Consider the following 20,523-nt stretch of genomic DNA (forward strand, 5'->3'; position numbering starts at 1 on the left):
AGAGAAATGGAGAGATCAATATTATCCTCAGAGAGAAAGAGAGAAAGAGAAAGAGAGAGTGGGACGTGTTCCTGTCAAATCCATTTGTTCGTTTCTCATACTTGATATTTTTACCATCGGCCGCTGTGAGGTAACTGAGACCGAAATATTTAAGGTTGAAATCCAAGACGGAGGCTTTTATACCTCTTCATTTCATAACACACACACACACACACACACACACACACACACACACACACACACACACACACACTGCAGGATGCCCAGAACATGAGTCAGAGAGGAGGAGGAGGAGGAGGAGGAGGAGGAGGGAAGACAAAAAAGAAAAAGAAAAAACATCTTATTGTTTAATTTCAGATTTAATTTCAAACAAACACACTTATATTCGTGGTTTTTTTTTGTTTTTTCTTTTGCAGAGTCGCGCTGGCAGACGGCCAATCAGACGGCGGCCCAGAGGCAGACGGAGCTAGAGACCTGCGCCGACCGGTTGGGCAGCTTCGCCTCGTCGGCCAATCAGCTGGGCCCGTGGCTGCGCGAGAAGGAGCTGATGATGAGCGTGTTGGGACCGCTGAGCATCGACCCCAACATGCTCAACACACAGAGGCAACAAGTACAGGTACTGTAACACAACTCACATCCACTCTCATCCAACTGCTTGCCTTTTAGAATAATAATAATAATAATTCTAAGTTTTATTTATGGCATCTTAGAGCAGGTGCAAAGTGTTTAACAAGACAAGGTAAAACTGAGAAAGAGCATTTAAGAAACAGTTCAAGGGAGAGTGATAATGAGGTGCAGAAAAACTAAATTAAAAAGTCTAAAATGATTTAATTAACTGATAAGAAACTTATGGAGGTAAATTAGATACTTTATTAATCCTTTGCAGGAAATTACATGAAAAAAACCCCACAACAGATCTGTAGAAATAGATGACGCTCTTAATCAATGCTATTTAATACATAAGAATAATATTAAAAAAAATAAAAACTGATCATTTTCTGCTATTTTATTCCTCTTTAATTAATCAATTCATGACTCATATGCACTCTATCTATCTATCTATCTATCTATCTATCTATCTATCTATCTATCTATCTATCTATCTATCTATCTATCTATCTATCTATCTATCGTTCTATCTATCGTTCTATCTATCGTTCTATCTATCGTTCTATCTATCTATCGTTCTATCTATCTATCTATCTATCGTTCTATCTATCTATCGTTCTATCTATCTATCGTTCTATCTATCTATCTATCTATCGTTCTATCTATCTATCCATCCATCTATCATTCGATCTATCGTTCTGTCATTCTATCTATCATTCTATCTATCTATCTATATTTTTGTCTATCTATCTATCTATCTATCTATCTATCGTTTTATCTATCTACAGTATCTATCTATCTATCTATCTATCTATCTATCTATCTATCTATCTATCTATATCTATCTACTGTATCTATCTATCTATCCATCTATCCATCTATCCATCTATCTATCTATCTATCGTTCATTCCATCCATCCATCCATCCATCCATCCATCCATCCATCCATAATGAGATAAATACTAAAGCACAGGAGTTATTGCACGTTAAAGTTTATTTATATAAAACATCAAACCGTCCTGTGTGTTTCTTCTCTTCCAGTTCATGCTGCGTGAGTTCGAGACCCGGCGGCCCCAGTTCGACCAGCTGACGCAGTCGGCCGAGGGGATTCTGTCCCAGAGCAGCGACGGCGCCGCTCAGGACCCCAAGGACCTGGCGGAGGTCCGGGCCGAGCTGGGCTCCATCTCGCAGCAGTGGGAAGACTTGACGGGCCGTCTGACGCAGCGGTCCGACCACATCGACCAGGCCCAGGGGACCAGCCAGCGCTACCAGGTGCGTCCAGGATCGAAAAAATTTGCCCTAATTTCAAAGCAATGACATTCAAAAACAATCTCCCAAAGTTTCATAGTCCAGATAATTGAGAAAAGGCACGTAGGCTAAATGATGATTAAAGTTGACTTGCAACTTTAGCCCTCTGAAAATGAGCGTTGCATCGGTGCAAAACATGAAATATCTCCTGAACCGTTCACGATAGAGACGAGCTGTAAACTGCATCTGAATCGCGGGATTCTACGCTTTCCGACGGTCATTGAATGGTGCCTCTATGACGAGAAGGGACGGGTCAGGGACAGATGCTAAACCGAGTAGCATCGACGCTAAATCGAACGTAGCATCGATGCTAAACCGAGTAGCATCGATGCTAAACCGAACGTAGCATCGATGCTAAACCGAGTAGCATCGATGCTAAATCGAACGTAGCATCGGCACAACGCTTGCACATGTTTTACAAAACATCAACAAAACATGACAACTTCTGAACCGTTTATGACAGAGACGAGCTGTAAAAAGCATCTGAATTGTGAGATTCTCTGCTTTCCGAGGGTCATTGAATGGTGCCTCTGTGACAACAAGGGACCGTATCTGCGTGTAATCACGTGGTACAGGAACAGATGCTAGCGTCACTGGCAAAAACTTTAACTGCTATTTTCTCAGGTTTTAGAACAGAATAAGAGAGTGAAAGAGAGGTATCATTTTAAAGCTTATTTTCTAATCTTGCCATTGATATCAAAATCTCAACTTTGAAATTTGGGTCACTGTGACTCATTTTGATGGATCAGGTCACATATGTGTTTAATTACATGTTCGGGCGTCACCATGACAACAGTGATGTAACCTCCTCCTCCTCCTGCAGGCCCTGCTCAGAGACCTCTCCTCCAGCGTCTCTGCGCTGAGCGAGCGGCTGGATGCTCAGGCGTCGCTCAGCGCTCAGCCCGAGGCGCTGAAGCGGCGGCTGCAGGAGACCGGAGAGATCCGCTCGGAGCTGGAGCGGCGGCGCGGCGAGCTGGCCGAGGCCGGGACGCTCTGCCGGGAGCTGAGCGCCATCGTGGCCGAGCCGTACCTGAAGGAGGAGCTGAGCAAGCGGCTGGAGAGCGTCAGCGCGCCGCTGAAGAGCCTGGAGGAGCGAGCAGGTCGGTGTTTGGGTTTGGGTTTCACATCCAGGGTTCTTAAGGATCCTTAAAAAGTCTTAAAAGGCATTGAATTCATTAATCTAAAAACAAGGCCTTAATTGGCATTAAAATGTCTTAAATCAATTTTTCAAACGTCTTAAAAATGTTAACACTTGGTGAGTGGGATTTTATGGTTATAATTAGTCTCAAATCTCAAAATAATTGGTAACATTCTGACATAGAGAAGTTAGTGGCGGCCGTCAACCCTACATTTCTTACCACCACCAGCTCCCAAATCAGTCCCCCCCCCCCCCCCAATCATTCATGTAGCAGTCACTTTACCTTGGACCACATAGGAAAGTGGGTAAAATTGTCCCTAACCCTATGTAATAGATGTGGTGACGTTTTTGTTTTGTTTTTGCATTTGTGTTTATTGTGAAGTCGGTCTTAAATTTCATTTCAAGTGGCTTTAAAAACGTCTTAAAAAGTCTTAAATTTAACTTGGCTTAAGCTGTAGGAACCCTGGTTATGGAAGTGTTTTCTGCTGGAGCTGTGATTCTTCTACTACACACAGTGAATTATTGGAGATTAACTTGATCCATGAAGCTTTAACTTTGTTTTGATTACGACTAACAAAAATCCAGAGAAATAAACACAACAGGGTCCTGGCTCGGTGTTTATGTCACTAATCCGTGCGCTCTGCTCTGCTCTGCTCTGCTCTGCTCTGCTCTGCTCCGCTGCAGCCGACGGCCTCTCCCAGCTGCAGGCCGCGCTCTCCTCCACGCAGCAGTTCCAGCAGATGTTCGAGGAGCTGCGTTCGTGGCTCGACAAACAATCCGACCCCAGCGAGCTCTCCTCTGACTCGTTACCCTGTCGGCCCGACGCCGTGCGCTCGCTGCTGGCCCGGACCGACGAGCTGCAGCGCTCCATCGCCGGCCAGCGAGGCTCCTACGAGCTGATCCAGGCGGAGGGAGCGTCGCTGCTCGCCACGCTGCCCGCGGGCGGAGACGAGCGCTCCACGCTGCAGTCCCGCCTCGCCTCCCTGAGACAGGACTGGGACGGGCTGAACCAGAGGGTCTCGGAGCGGGAGAGCCGCCTGAAGAGCACGCTGGGCAAAGCTGAAACCTACCAGCAGCACAAGGCCGAGCTGATCCCCTGGCTGTCGGACTGCGAGGGGAAGGACGAAGACATCCGGCCGTCGTTGGACTCGGCCGCTCTGGACGAAGCGCTGCAGCGGGCGCGGGCGCTGAGCCTGGACCTGGAGAGACGGCAGCCGCTGGTGGAGGCCTTCAACACGGCCGCAGACCAGCTGCTGGAGCGCTGCTGCATCGGAGACGACGAGGTACGCAGTCTGGTTCATCGTTAAATAAATATTAATCTGACTTTAGCTGCTTTATTAACTCATTGAGTGCCGCGCTCCTTTCCAAAGTTTACCGGCAATTATTATTAATTAATATATTATTGCCACCAACATATACTGTGGCTCATTTGAAAGGTGTAACTTTCTGCTTCAAATGGCCACAAACCGTTTGTTTCTACGTGCCTCCGTTCCTGAGAAAAGTCAAGCTAAACATGGCTGGGTTTCACCAAAATCCCTGCTTTTTTTCTAGAAAAGAGCTTTAGAGAGTTTTTATCGTCATCTATTTCAGTTCTGCTCGTCGTAGAGTCCCCAAATTTACACATAAAGGTGTGTATAAGTGTCTAGTTTCATAATTTAAAAAAAAGACGAGAAATCTCGTTTTTGGCACTCAACGCATGGGAACGAAAAACGAGAAATTACGTGGTTGGCACTCAATAAGTTAAGTGAGTTAGGCTGCATGTCACCAGCATTAACCCTCTGGGGTCATGGCGTCTTCAAAGCGCCGTAAAAACGAAACGAGAGCACCTGCAGCACTGCCATCAACTTCCATCGAAAGTGCAGTTTTTAAACTCTTTTTGTCTTTGAAAGAAGATATGATAGTTGTAATTTGAAAGCACAAAAAATATTATAGAATATACTATATTTCCATATATTCGGGAACAAGTGGTCAAATCAGTTGATGAACATATCAGAGGCGTCTGACGTGGATCAGGGGGTGGGGGTACATTTTATGTTTCGTATTTGGTGATTTTCGGGCCCAATGTGTTTTAATAAAGTAGGTTAAAGTGAAAAAATAATAATCAGATCATATCGGTGAAGTTGTGCTGGAAGAAAAGATACTAAACCCCTGGGCATGTGAAACATTGTCTTATGTGGTTTATACAGTACAGTAAAGGCAAAATCGAAAGTATTCAAAAACAAAATAGGGTTAGGGTTAGACTCCTAAAGGGTTTAGAGCAGTGGTTCCCAACCTTTTTTGGCTCATGACCCCATTTTGAGATCAAACATTTCTGGAGAACCCACCGTCAATCAAGAATGCAAATCTTTATTGTCCACCATGGTGGAAAATTGCCATTTTATTTGAACTCGATTTGTATTCGAGAAAGTGAAAGTATAGAATACAGTTGATTGTGTGTAGTATTTTTAATCATACTTTTAAAAAGAATAATAATTAGTTTTAAAAAAATCTATTTATCAGTAATTTCTCAAATCAATTACTAGACATTTCAGTTGACCACATTTGAATTCCAGGCGACCCCACATGGGGTCCTGACCCCAAGGTTGAAAAACACTGGTTTAGAGTGTCTGAATGCTGATGTGTCTGTAAAATGATTGAAAAGTCCCAAATGAAGTAAAAGTACCAGAGTTCCCTGATGTAATGTAACTAAACGTGCTGCAGGTGCGGGATGAGAAGGCCCAGCTGAACCGGCGGGTGGAGGCTCTGGGCGAGCGGCTGCACGGCCGCTGCTCCCAGCTGGAGGAGCTGTCCGGACGTCTGAAGGAGTTTGAGGAGGGACGGCAGGCGGTGGAGCGCCGGATGGAGGCCGCCAAGCACCAGATAGAAGTCCAGGAGGCTCTGGGACCTCAGGTAGCCTACTGAGAGAGACCACGTGTCTGGGATAACCCTTTTAACTTTATTAGCAAATATTGTATATACAAAACCAACAAGGTATACATTCGTGTGGAACAGCACATCAAACATGAAAAGACAGTACAATGATGGAGTAAATTATAAAATATAGTTTGAATAAGAAGTCATAATATAAATAATGATGGTAACAATAATAATAAAAAATAAAAAAAAAGTGAGTAAATGAATAAATATACATACACTTACACATGTTTTAACGGGTTGTGCAATGTTGTTATTGTGTATTTTTGTGGATGATGCGTGTGTGGTCTTGTGCTGTCGTCTGCTGCTGGTAACAATAATGTAATTTCCTGCAAAGGATTAATAAAGTATCTTTAACTTTAACTTTAACTTAACATAGAAAAAAGTAAAAAGGGACAAGGCAGTTATAAATAAAAAGTTAGTCAGAGGTTTCTGGGAAAAACTTTTCATAATAACTTAGAAATGTATTGCTTTTTTTGTTGTTTATCAAGTAAAGTAGTAGAAAAGGGGCAAATTTAGGAATCGAATTTGCAAATTTTTGTTTGTGCATAAAGAATTTTGCATAAATAATGATAAAGTTCATTAGCGATCTTTAGGAATGCACCATCCTTCAGTTTCCTCTGCGGTGCTGATGACTCCCCTCTCCCCTCTCCCCTCCTCTCCCCCCCCTCCTCTCTTCAGGCCTGCAGCGCTAAGAGTCTGGAGCGGCTGCGGAGCCAGCAGGAGAACCTGAGGTCTCTGCAGCCTCAGGTGGTCTACCTCCGAGACCTGGCCCGGGGGCTGGTGCAGGACGCGCCGCAGACACCGGGGGGCGCCGCCGAGGGGGCGCAGAGGCTCCACGACCAGGCCAAGGACACGGAGAAGGAGTACGACGACGTCACCGGGAAGGTGAGGAGGAAAAATGAAAACACAAGGAGTCAGAGGAAGACGATCAAAAACATACAGCTCTGGAAAACATTAAGAGACCACTCGCAAAATGATCAGTTTCTCTGGTTTTACTATTTATAGGTTTAGTTTAGTTTAGTTTAGTTTAGTTTAGTTTAGTTTATTTATTTATTTATTTATTTCATTTATCGAGCATAAAAACAAAAATTTAAATAAAACTCATAAAAAACAATGACAATACTGTAACTCTTGAATGAAAGGGGGCAGAAAGAAGCAAACTTATATTGTCTACCCCTTGTTACAAAGAATTAATTCACAAATTACTGTAGATAATACCTACATCCAAGCAAAGAAGTGTAGTGAAGAAGTGGTATGTGTTTGAGTAAAATTTAATTAAATGTTTTTTGTTTTATTCTGTCAACTAACAACAACTCCCAAAATTGAAATAAAAGTATTGTCATTTAGAGCTTTTATTGGCTGAAAATGACTAAACTAGTCTAAATAACAAAAAATATCAAGTCTTTTCAGACCTTGAATAATAATAATAATAATGCAAAGAAAGCATGTTCATATTTATTCCTAAACAACACAGGAAGAATATTTTAACTCAGGAAGAGTTAAATATAAATCAGTTTTTGTGGGATAATGTCAATGTTTAATCCCAGCAGTGGTTTTTAAAAAAGAAAAGAAAAGAATGACTGTCATACATGTAGAGATGCTTTTAAGAAACATTTGTGAAAGTGGTCTCTTATGTTTTTTCCAGAGCTGTACAAGTCTTTATAATATATGATCTTTATTTGCAGAAATATAAAGGACATATACGTACACATCAGTTCATTTCAAAGCAGTTTAATTCCTGATGAGATCCTGAGTCTGTGGTTTGTAGCTCGGTATCATAAATGAAATCTGGTTAATATAACGACGGAAATAAAACTTGACCCATATATCAGAACAGAAACGTCCAGCGTTTATTCAGTCTGGAGCGAGGAGCTGTTGTACAACCACAGCAACTATTTATACCGAGGGTCAGTGTGTGAGAGGGTGTCTGTCACGTCTAAAGTGTGTATTTGTGTGTGTGTGAGCTGAGAGAGAGCAGAGCAGAGCAGAGCAGCGTCGTCGGGCCGTTACCGTTGCACTCTTCATATATGGTCACTGTGGACATCGGACACTTCATCACAGTTTGAAATGTAAACTTTGAGGCTTTGTGTCTATATTTTCCAACAGTTCAGCCTCTGAATAGTCCATGTAAGGTTCTCTGTCTCTCTGAGCCGAGCTTTTATTTTGAAATATTGATCTGACAGAGCTGCAGCGGACGATGCAGATCTCTCTCTGCTTTTAGATAACGTCTCTGTTAGTTGGTTTATTTTTACAGGCTGTTGTGTTGCATCACTTCCTGCTCTGGTTTCACATTGTTCTGTTTCCACTCGTCCGGCGTCTGTTTGTCTGATTCATGTGTTTGAAGAAACTCCACGAATATCATCAGGGATGAAATGATGCATGAAGTGTTGTTGTTGTTGTAGCCGCAGAACGAACCAATCAGAGCCAAATGAAACCCTTCAACTTCCACCTGGATTAAAAGTGTTTCCATCTGTAGCTGCAGGTTTTCGCAAAATGAAACCGATATTTCTGAAATTTCTAAAACATATTGTTCATATTTGCAGATGTTTCTATTAAAGGGATATTGGGATACTCAAAATTCAAATTTCACTCATTATCTCCTCCCCCTCATGTGGACTAAGGGCTGGGAGAAGTTTCAGAGTCCTCCGTGGCTTCTCTGAGTTACAGCGGGGCTCCGTGCAGCAGTGCATGTCCATATGACGGTTGAGAACGGAGCTCACTTTTCTTCGTAACAAAAAGACACACCAAAAAACATCCAAATACCTCCATAGTGCTCATCTGTAATGTCCCTTTTGTATTGAAGCCCCGACATGAGAAATTGTTCCGAAAAAAATTAAATAAGTCTATGTTTTAAGCTTGTTTGTAGCGGAAGCTCCCATACTGCTCTAGATAGATAGATAGATAGATAGATAGATAGATAGATAGATAGATAGATAGATAGATAGATAGATAGATAGATAGATAGATAGATATACTTTATTGATCCCAAGCTGGGAAATTACAGTGCAGCAGCAACATTACACAGACACACAGTGACGATAACAACATATAGTATAAGAATATAAAGAATAAGAATATAAAGAACAAACTATACATAATAAAATAGTAAAATATAAAGAACAAACTATACATAATAAAATAGCAATAGCAAATAAAATAAAATTTGATGTACAAAAGTATATACAACAACAAATTGGCAGCGTTGATTTTAGTGCAAAGTAGAAAATGTGCAATGTGTGTAGTAACTGTGTGTAGAACAGAGAGATGTAGATGTAGAGTAGATAATGAGTGAAATTTAAATTTTGGGTGAACTATCCCTTTAAAAAGGTGTTTTTGCGAATGAGCTGTAACTCTCAAAATCTCACAATATCTCCATCTTCCTCCTCCGTCAGATCGAACACTGCTGCTCCTCCCTGGAGTCGCGGCTGCAGGGCGTGGGCGAGGTCCAGTCGCACGTGCGCGACGTCTTCTCGCGCCTCGCCGACCTGGACGACGAGCTGGACTCGCTCAGCCCCGTGGGCCGCGACGCCGACTCGCTGGCGTCCCAGGCGGACGCCCTGCGCGGCTTCCTGTCCCGTCTGTCCAGCCTGAGGACGGAGCTGGAGGGACACGCCGCCGACTGCACCAACATGCTGCGGAGAGAAGGCTCCTCCCCCGACCTGCTGGCGCTGCGCAGGGAAACCGAAGCTCTGAGCCGCCAGGCCGGAAAGGTGAGGAGGAGGATAATACCTGCATTAACGTAGTGGTTCTGAAACTTTTTTACATCAAGGACCCCTGAAATGACACAAATTACACCACGGACCCCATTTGGACAAACAAACACCAGAAATACACAAATAATTGTTCTGAGATAGAAGACAATGGCCTAAATTTTCCGAGAAAATTTTTAGAGAAATTTCTGGAAAAAAGTGAAATACGTAAAGTAAAATTTGTCCAAAACAAGTTAAAAAAAAGTATAAAAATTTCCAGAAAGAACGTTTTTAAAAATTCTCGAAAAAAGAAAAAAAAAATTTTTTTAAATTCTTTTTAAAAAAAAAGAAAAAAAAGTTTTTCAAAATTCTAGAAAAAAGAAAAAAAAGTTTTTCAAAATTCTAGAAAAAAGAAAAAAAAGTTTTTCAAAATTCTAGAAAAAAGAAAAAAAAGTTTTTCAAAATTCTAAAAAAAAAAGTTTTTAAAAATTCTAAAAAAAGAAAATAAAAGTTTTTTAAAATTCTAGAAAAAACTGGTTCATTTTATTTTAAAGTTAAAAAAATTCTAAAAAAATGTTTGTCAAATTTCTCAAAAAAAAAAAAAGTTACAAAATTTATAGGAAAAAATTGTAAAATTTATTTTTAAAAAATTCTAGAAAAAGTGGTAAAATATATATGTTTTTTTAAGTTGGGGGTCCCCGGACCCCACTTTGAGAACCACTGCCTTAACAGACTCGTTGCTTCCTCTCCAGCTGAGCGAGCGCGGCCAGGCCCGGTTGGACCAGATCGAGGACGCGGCCGGGCGGGTCGGGGAGTTCTACCGGCTGGTGGCGGAGCTGCAAAGCATGCTGGGACGGGCCGAGGAGGGGCTGAACGCTCAGGGCGTCGTGGGCTCCGAGGTCGAGATGATCAAACAGCAGCTGCACGACTTCAAGGTAGGAACGCTGCTCATTCACCTGTCTGTGTGTGTGCACATCGCCGCATGTGCTGCGTGATTTCTTTATCTTCTACTGTCGTTCACACCTGAGCAGTGTGTGTGTGTGTGTGTGTGTGTGTGTGTCTGTCTGAGTGTGTGTGTGTGTGTGTGTGTGTGTGTGTGTGTCTGTGTGTGTTTGTGTGTGTGACTGAAAGCTGCAGACGATCTGACAGTTCAGGGTGAAAATGTTTTTCAGTTTGTTCAGACTCGTCCTTTTCACATCCTCCAAACTAATTCACACTGAAAATCTTCATCATAGAGCTGAGTGTGTGTTTGCGGGGTTGTGTGTGTGTGTGTGCGGGGTTGCATGTGTGTGCGCGTATGAGTGTGTGTTTGTGTGTGTGAGAGATGAATAGTGACATCCAGTATTTTCAGAGCCTCGGTGGAGGTCTGAATCCATCATTTCCTCTCACTCATACCTCCAGAGACCATGAGGTAAGGGTGCGTGAGTGTGTGTGTGTGTGTGTGTGTGTGTGTGTGTGTGTGTGTGTCGGTGTGTGTGTGTGTGTGTGTGTGTGTGTGTGTGTGTGTGTCGGTGTGTGTGTGTGTGTGTAAAAGGAGCTCCTGTTGTGTGTCAGGAGTCGGAGACTGTGATTAGTTGAGTCACGAATCTCTTTGAAATCCTCTGACACGCTGCTGAATCACGCAGCTCTTTCCCCTCTAAAGGACACTGAGGATGATGATGATGATGCTGCTCTGCCTTTTCCTCAACATTTCCCATCCACACACACACACACACACACACACACACAGACACACACGTACGTGGCCGCGCCCGTCCAGCTTCAGGCTCCTTGTTGTGGTGATGGACGATGGTTTAAATTTGATTCTGGAGCGAATCACATTTCTCTGTTTCCTCTCTCTGTTTATTTACCTCAGCCGCCGTCTGTGAGGCGTTTGAGGACACTGCGGTCATCTGGCTTTTGCACCGTGTATTTAAACTTAAAAGTCAATTGTCTGAGGTGCAGTTAGTTAGGTGGCGGCACAGAAACTATTTTGTATTTCGTTATATGAGAAGTTACATTACATTTTTAGAACGGTGGAGCAGAGCCGTGAGCTGCTTTCTTGGTTTCCCTCATCAAACTCATCAAATACACAATCCAACATCTCCACAACGCTCTGGTGGACAAGTAGTGAGCTGCACATTCACCACGCTATGAGATAATAACACAACGTTACCACACAGAGTTGTTTTAGAGGGAAATTCATGCAAAACCAGCTGATGCGCGTTGCCTTCAGGGACAGTTTTTCATCAACAGTCTCTGTATTTCCCTCTAAAACAACTCTGTGTGGTAACGTTGTGTTATTATCTCATAGCGTGGTGAATGTGCAGCTCACAACTTGTCCACCAGAGCGTTGTGGAGTTGTTGGATTGTGTATTTGATGAGTTTGATGAGGGAAACCAAGAAATCCCATAATGAGCCTCCGTAGCGTAGCTCTGAACAGCTCACGGCTCTGCTCCGCCGTTCTAAAAACAGCTTACACAACAAATAAAGGTAACAAACCTACTGCTATGACTATAGGGATTATGGCAATGGGCCAATTTGCCAAAATGTTGAACTATCCCTTTAACTACATGTTGAACAGCTGATAAATAAAAAAAAGAAATCCAGTCAAACCTTCTCCTCAGTGTTTCTACACCAAAAGCAGCGAATTCCCACGTCACAGTGAGTCAGTGAACGCATCGCACCGTAAACAACTTAAACTCTGTGTGAACTGGTGGTAAATAAACAGCAGACAGAGAAAAAGCTGCTGCTGTTTATTCAGACTCTTCTGTCTTTGTGTCTCGTGTGTTTACAGTCGGATTTATTCTTTTCTGAGCCGACACTGAACGCCTCGTTACATAAATAAATAATAAAACAAGTCGTTGTGCTCGTTAGTTAGTGTTCGTCCTTTAACTCACCTGTGGAATCACACAGTCAACTCTTTTAAAAATAGACTTTTGTAGTTTTCTTGAGATTTTTGGGGATTATTCTGTCATATGTATTTATGGTTGGTATATTTGTGTTTAATTTTTGTATGTTTTTTTTATTTATTTGAGTCTGATGTAAAGGATTTATATCCTGTATCAGATATTTTTCATTAAATTTCATTAAATGTCATTAAATCAGCTCCGCCTCAGCACCATCGCCACCGCCACCGGCGTCCTTAAAGAGCGCATTGTCTCGCCATGATGTCACTTCCTGTCCACTTTGGAAAACTAAACTATGCATGAGGACGAATCCCACGCTCCCTCTCACTCTCTCTTTCTCCTTTTTCTCTCTTCTTTTTTCTTTTTTGGATGGAGTGATTGGTGACTCATGAGATTTGAGCTCTAATCATTTTCATGCACTTGTAGGAGTTCTGCTCGTTTCCCTGGAGAGCGCTCGCCGCTCAGCTCCGAGTGGGCGGATCAAAGCTCTTTTCTTATTTTATCTTTATTTTTTTCTTCCGTTTAATGAGACACCTTTTTACTTCTGTTTCTCTTCATCCTCCTCCTTCTTCTTTTTCTTCTTTTTAATCTCTCTCCGTTTTGATTATTTAGATGTTTAGTGAAACATCTTCACTCACCCTCTTGTCCCACTAACCTCTCTCTCTCCGTTTCTCTCTCTTGTTATAATGAGAGCAAGTCGAGTGCATGTGTGGCAGAGAACAGACAGAGGAGAGGGGGAGGGAGGGATGAGAGGATGAGGGGAGAGGAGGGAGAGAGGAGAGAGAAGCGGTGAGAAGATAAATAGGCTGCAGCACTTGAAACAGTCCTGTGAAGCTGTAACGTGTGATGTGTCTGATTCTTTCACCTGATTCAAAGAGAAGCAGCAGGTTTCTGTGTTTCTTAAAAAAGAAAGAGAAAAAGGGCGTTTAAGATAAAAATCCCTCAAATCTCTTCACTTCCTGTTTGAACTTTATTTTCAAGTTGTAAATGAAAACGGGCTGCAGGGAAGTGAGTCAGCAGAAAGAGACTAAACATCTGGATGAGTAAGTTCATAAACATGACATCACAATATTCTATCAATACACAGACGTGCAGGTTTGGATCTTTTATTATTATATAAACTGCAGATTTAAGGAATTAAAGTTTTTATTGCAATAAAATAAAATAATAAGAGTAGATTTTAAAGCACAGTTTTTCGCAATATCTTTAAAATCATATTAATAATCTCATACTGTGAGTTTAATGCTGCGTTCAAGGCGACTCGGAAGTCGTAACTCCAACTTCCAACATCACAGCGTTCACGCCACAGTTTAACGCCCGAAAGAAGTTGCTGAACATGAAAAAATATTTTGGTTTATTTTGGAAGCAGATGAAGATGTGTGAAAACATCGACAAATAACTAATAATTGTTACAACTTCAGTTTTACCGTGATGATTCGTCCATTATTTTTCACAACTCGGAGCTTGTTTTTACCAAAATGTGATTGTCTTGAACGCAGCCTGAGTCATTGTGATAAAACCTGCAATATAATAACTATTTAAATGTAATACAGAGGATAATTATAAACCACGTTACAGTAACCTTATTTTGGTTATTTAAAAACATTTGAATCTGTCGCTGTGATTTAAACAAAAACAGCTCAGATGTTTTTTATTAGATTTAGATGAAAAAGAAGCAGAAAATAAAGTTGCATTACATTTTTTAATGTGGAGTTTAGTTTGGTTAGAAGACATTTTCTTCTTTTCTTTTAGTTATTTCACCAAAATATCGACATTGACACATTATTTTATAGTGTAATTTACCATTTTGTGTCTATTTTTGCTGATTTTTTTTTTTTAAACCAGAGGGAGAATCGTGAGCTGAAATAAAAAGATTTCCTGCAGTCGTTGTAGAATAAAGAGGAGAAGAATAAAGAGGAAGGATCAATGAGAAAGAGCTGGCGAGGGGCAGACAGACGGGCTGCAGGGGTAATAGCAGGGGCAGGATGGATAATAGCTACTGTCTGCGGGGTATGTGGAGCTCTGCCGCTCTATTTGGGGGCAGAGGGGGGTATTTATAGTGGAGGTGGGGTGGGAGGGGGGGGGGTATTGTGGAGTTAGAAGAGCAGAAGATGAAGAGTCGAGTCGATCGGAGGCAAATAGATAAAGAAATAGCACGTTTCTCGTCTCGTCCTCCATCTTTACCCCCCTCTTCCCCCTCTTCCCCCTCTTCCTCCTCCTCCTCCAACTGTCTGAGGAGCGACAGAGCAAAGAAAAGACGTCAAAACCTTCCACCTCTCCCTCCCTCCCTCCTCTGTAACTGATCCAGCTCGGCTCATTTCAAACCTAAACATGTCGTCTGGCTTTTTGTTACATTTTATTGTTGCTGTCTTTAACTTTTATCGTTTTAAGATGAGATTAGATGTGATTTTCCTTTATTCATTCCATGATGGAAGAAATTTACAATATTTCAGCAACATAAGGGGAGGAAAAAAGAGCACAAATAATAAATACAAAGTTATAAAAAGCAATATATACGTACATAACAGTATCTGCAGTCCAGCAGTATGTACAGTACAAGAAGTGATTGATTTCAATGCAATGATTATAGTGCACTGCTTTTACCATTATCCCTTTATTTATTCACTTAAACTCGTATTATTTCAACTATTCACTTGTATGACCACATATAGGGATGTCACGATTACTTGTTTTCACAATTAATCGTGGTATTAAGCGCCACAATTAATTAATCGTAAAGATTTCCAAATACCGTCACTTTCCAAAAAAGATGATGTTGGAAACACAGAGGCAGATGTGGCGTCAAAGTGAAGATAAATGTAAGAAATACTGGTCCATTTACCTAACCTAACATACGATTGGTAGGAATTTAAATGTTAGCCAGTAATTTGTGCTAAAAAACAAACAATGATAAACTTTTGGTTTATCATTTGGTACAGATGAGAATGAATGACTTGAATATTACACTTCCCCAGGAGGATTGCTTTGAGCAGCCTACTCTGTTGTATGAAGTATCCAATCATGTTGATAAGTTTTGTGCAATGGTATGGAAATGTTTGTATTGTTTGTTAAGTGGATGTTTGTGTTTTTATTGCGTGGCAAAGCAGTTTCCCCTTGGGGATCAATAAAGTTTTCTAATCTAATCTAATTAATAAGTGGTTAATGGTTATATATGTAATAGCAGAGACTTCAAATATTTAGTATAAATAATTAGTATTGTAATTATATTTTACACATTCATTGATAATTGTAATACCGTGATTATTTCTCTGACAATAATCGTACAAAGAAAATCTATAATCGTGACATCCCTAACCACATAGATAAAGCTTGATTGATTGATTTATTAACTGATTGACCCTTTAAGTCTGATGGAACATAAAAACTAAACGGATACAAACATCAGAGACACATGAATCGGTGTCTCCCTCCCTCCCTCTCTCCCTCCCTCCCTCCTCTGTAACTGATCCATCTCGGCTCATTTCAAACCTAAACATGTCGTCTGGCTCCAAAACAGATCAGACCCCCCCTCCCTCCCTCCTCTTTCTCCCCCTCTCCCTCCCCTCCCCTCCCCCATCAGACCCCATTTCCCAATCCACAGGGATGATGTCATACCGATGCTTAGAAAGACGAGGGGTGTGTGTGTCTGTGTGTGTGAGAGAGAGTGTGTCTTTGTGGGTTTGGGTGGTGGAAGTGGACCAGAGGGGGGGGGAAGGGGGGATGAGGGGAAGGGGGTGGGGGGTGAGGGGTCATGGGAGAGAGGGAGGTGACGTTGTCAGATTATTGTTTAAAGTTTCCAACAGTGATCTCACAGAGAAAACACTGTCTCTCACACACACACACACACACACACACACACACACACACACACACACACACACACACTGTTCCCACTCTCTCCCATTGTAGTAAATATGTTAATTCATTAATCTGATGTTTCCTGAGGTCAGAGCTCAACTCTGTCAATGACGACCTGTCACATCCTATAATAATGTGATTTATACTATAATTAAATATCACATATGGAAGGTTTTTAACTTTTTATAGAGTTTCTCTTTCACACTCATCCTGCTTTTATTTCATTTTACAAGCAGGAGTTTTGTTATTATACGATCAATAACAACTCCGCTTCATTTTTCATTTAATTTATTTTCCATTTCACTTCATTAACTAGATTTTTCTCGGGAGGATTATGAGTTATTCTCTGTCCGTCTTGTTAGGTGCAATAATCTGTCTTGTAGCAAACATACATAAAAAACAAAAACAAAGACAATGTGTGTCAGTAAGGAGAGGAATCATAAATCCTTGTTGTAACAGTTTAACAAAGGAAGTTTTTAAAAGTGTTTCTTTTCCTTTTAGATTATTGAACCGTTGTGAACTTTAATAAAACAACAACTGAGATCATTACGACGGAGTATTAGGGCCACATTGAGAAAAAAAAAAACACAGACTTCGAGAATAAAGTTTTTAAATTTACGACTTTATTCTCAAAGTTTGTGATTTTTTTATTTGTCAATGTGGCCCTAATACTCCGTCGTACTGTAGATCATAAACCTTGAGAAACAAAAGAAAACTCAAACTGAGACTAGTTTTATTGTCATTTGTAACACTTTGCATGATAGGAACAAAACACAGTTTCCCCGGTCTCGGTGTGTTCCTGCTATAAAATAAAAATTAAAAAAAGGCAAAATAGATAGTAAATATACTAATAAATACTAAGATAAAAACACAGCAGCATCAACATTAGCAGCTTCAGTAACAATGCAATATCTCAGCAGCAAGATGTAAACAGTATCTAGATTTTCATTTTGATTTTATTTTAGATTTTATTTATTTGCACAGTTAAAAATTACACAAGTAAAAGTAACAATATAACAATTTAAAGTGCAGGAAGAGGCGAAAACTCCCAGAGCTTATCAGCTGCCTCCACCTATAGCTAACAATAAAATATAATATCATACTAAAGAAAACAAAATATACAAATGAGCAATCAGAAATATATAGATGATATGAAATAAATGAACATTTACGAGGAAATTACACAAAAAGAATAATGATCGAAATATATGAATGAACAATAAAGAACCAAATAAACCAAACAAGGAATAATTTCAAGGAGATTACACAAGAAGTTAAAATATGTGTCATGTCAGTCCTAGTTCACAGTTTATAGCCCAAAACTCAAGATGAGAAACACAGACGTTTACAAATCAAGTTTTAAATAAAGTTTAGTTAAAGCAGAAGTAAGCGATCCGGTCGTTTTGGCTAATGCTGCGTTCCAGGCAGGCTTTTGAAACCGTAAATTACAGCTTCAAGTCACGACTTACGACTTTGTAGCGTTCCAGGCAACCCACTCGTGTTTCTCCGACCTGTTTTACCTGTGAAAGTCACTATAACGGCCACTCGTAACTTCTGACCCGTGAACTCGTACCAGATCGAACTGGTACGACTTCACAGGTCGGAAAAACACGAGTTACGGGCTGCCTTGAACGCACCATAACTTCTTGTCAGCCGACGGAGTTAGCAGCCCCCGCCCTCGTCATGGATCTATTGGTCCTCGTCCCTACGTCACCACATTCAGGCGCATCCCTTGGCTGCACACACAGAGAGGACTGCCCCTTTATGCCGTTCTCTCTCCTCATTGGATAAAACTTGTAGGATACGAGAAAAGTTTTCTCCTGGGCTCAGAGCAGAGCAGAGTGACTGACAGACCCGTGTTTCGGTCCAAACACTCTATGTAAGTGATTGCTGTCGGAAGATACAACTATTTAAGACTTATATTAACACAAAAATATCACTTACTTCTGCTTTAATTTGTCATGTCAGTCCTGGTCCACAGTGTAACAGCCCAAAACTCAAGATGAGCAACAGAGATGTTTACAAATCAAGTTTTAAATAAAGTTTAGTTCAAATCAAAGTTGATGTTATATAAATAAGAACAACAGCCCCTCCCTCTGCTGTCCATCATGTCTGTATGTTTCTATGTGGGCGTCCTGTCTGCACATATGTGCTACTGTGGAATCTGTGTTTGTATTTAGAGGTCGCTACGTGGGCTGATGAGAGGTGTGTGTGTCTGTGTGTGTCTGTGTGTGTGTGTGTGTGTGTGTGTGAACCGTGCATCACAGGATGCTTCTAATTCCTGTCTTTTTCGGGGTGCAACCGGAATCTCAGCTGTCTCCTCACTCGCCCCACCCTCACACACACACACACACATACAGACACACACACACCGACACACACAGATATATATATGAGGGTGGGGCATCAACATCTCTCTACATGCCCCTGACTCCCTCTGTCCCTAAGCAGCTGACACAATCTCTGGGTGGGATGTGAAAACACACACACACAGACACACACTAACACTAACACACACACTAACACACACACTATAACACACACACACTAACACACAGACACACACACACTTGCTGGTGTTGTGGTGCAGCAGTGTTACGAGGCTTTAAAGCTGCAGATGGACATTCCTGTGAAGGGCTGGTTAGTCTGTGTGACAGCAGAACCAGGAATGTGTGTGTGTTTGTGTGTTTTTGTGTGTGTGTGTGTGTGTGTCTTTGCATACGCGTGTTTGTCCTAAATCATGACAGCGCCCCCCCTCTGCCCCCCCCCCCCGCCCCCCCCTCGTCCTCCTGAGTGTCTCTGACTCACCGTCCTTCCTGTGTCAGCGACTCTTTAACGATGTTGGTGAACTGGAGTCAAACTGGGCCGAGCCGGACCCAACTGGGCCACACCGGGTGTCCTGTCCTGTCCTCCGTCTCACCTGAGAAGCTGCTCCTGCATTTAAAGGGATAGTTCAACATTTTGGCAAATTGGCCCATTCCCTATAGTCATAGCAGTAGGTCCGTTACCTTTAATTGTCGGTGCAAGCTGTTTTTTGAGCTGCTCAGAGCTACGCTACGGAGGCTCATGATGGGATTTCTTGGTTTCACCTCATCAAACTCATCAAATACACAATCCAACAACTCCACAACGCTCTGGTGGACAAGTTGTGAGCTGCACATTCACCACGCTATGAGATAATAACACAACGTTACCACACAGAGTTGTTTTAGAGGGAAATTCATGCAAAACCGCTGATGCGTGTTGCCTTCAGGGACAGTTTTTCATCAAGCAGTCTCTGTATTTCCCTCTAAAACAACTCTGTGTGGTAACGTTGTGTTATTATCTCATAGTGTGGTGAATGTGCAGCTCACAACTTGTCCACCAGAGCGTTGTGGAGTTGTTGGATTGTGTATTTGATGAGTTTGATGAGGGAAAACCAAGAAATCCCATAATGAGCCTCCGTAGCGTAGCTCTGAGCAGCTCACGGCTCTGCTCCGCCGTTCTAAAAATAGCTTGCACCGACAATTAAAGGTAACGAACCTACTGCTATGACTATAGGGATTATGGCAATGGGCCATTTGCCAAAATGTTGAACTATTCCTTTAAACTGTGCATTTTAGGTCATTAAACGTAGCGACTCACACACACACATATAGGCTACACACATGTTTGAACATCTGTCGCTCGTAAAGTTGCGGCTTTTTCCTCCAAGACCTCTGAGTGTGTGTGTGTGTGTGTGTGTGTGTGTGTGTGTGTGTGTGTGTGTGAGTCACAGAGTTTCAGGTCTGGGAACAATAAATCAGTAGCGTCCAGATTTTTTAAATGTTTCTCAGGACGACGTTGAATGAAAAACGTGTTTTAGAGCTGAGACTCGTTTCCTGTCGCTGATAAAAAATCACATCAGCAACTCAATCGTACAACACAACACAATACTAAGCACAAACAGAAGCTGATTTAACAAGTCTGGCTGTGATGTCCTATAATTTCACTATTTTTTTAGTGTTAACACTTATTTTTGTTACATTTTATTGTTGCTGTCTTTAACTTTTTATCTTTTTAAGATGAGATTAGATATGATTTTCCTTTATTCATTCCATGATGGAGGAAATTTACAATATTTCAGCAACATAAGTG

At 41.5% G+C, this 20,523-nt stretch overlaps 1 protein-coding gene across 19 annotated transcripts in view; it reads left to right on the plus strand.

Annotated features, from left to right (window-relative positions):
• Window positions 1-20,523, plus strand: part of LOC146977887 (microtubule-actin cross-linking factor 1-like) — a 356,186-nt gene that overhangs the window by 236,599 nt on the left and 99,064 nt on the right. For all 19 annotated transcript variants that reach the window (XM_085790655.1, XM_085790669.1, XM_085790650.1 and 16 more), the window contains 8 exons: window positions 417-616; window positions 1,652-1,882; window positions 2,742-3,018; window positions 3,741-4,339; window positions 5,757-5,945; window positions 6,651-6,857; window positions 9,365-9,682; window positions 10,414-10,596. In XM_085790655.1, coding sequence (XP_085646781.1) covers window positions 417-616; window positions 1,652-1,882; window positions 2,742-3,018; window positions 3,741-4,339; window positions 5,757-5,945; window positions 6,651-6,857; window positions 9,365-9,682; window positions 10,414-10,596 — 2,204 coding nt within the window. The remainder of the gene's footprint in view (window positions 1-416; window positions 617-1,651; window positions 1,883-2,741; window positions 3,019-3,740; window positions 4,340-5,756; window positions 5,946-6,650; window positions 6,858-9,364; window positions 9,683-10,413; window positions 10,597-20,523) is intronic.

Source organism: Trachurus japonicus, chromosome 11, assembly GCF_045865225.1.
Source record: "Trachurus japonicus isolate A0001 chromosome 11, Traja_1.0".
In the NCBI taxonomy this organism is placed as follows: Eukaryota; Metazoa; Chordata; class Actinopteri; order Carangiformes; family Carangidae; genus Trachurus; species Trachurus japonicus.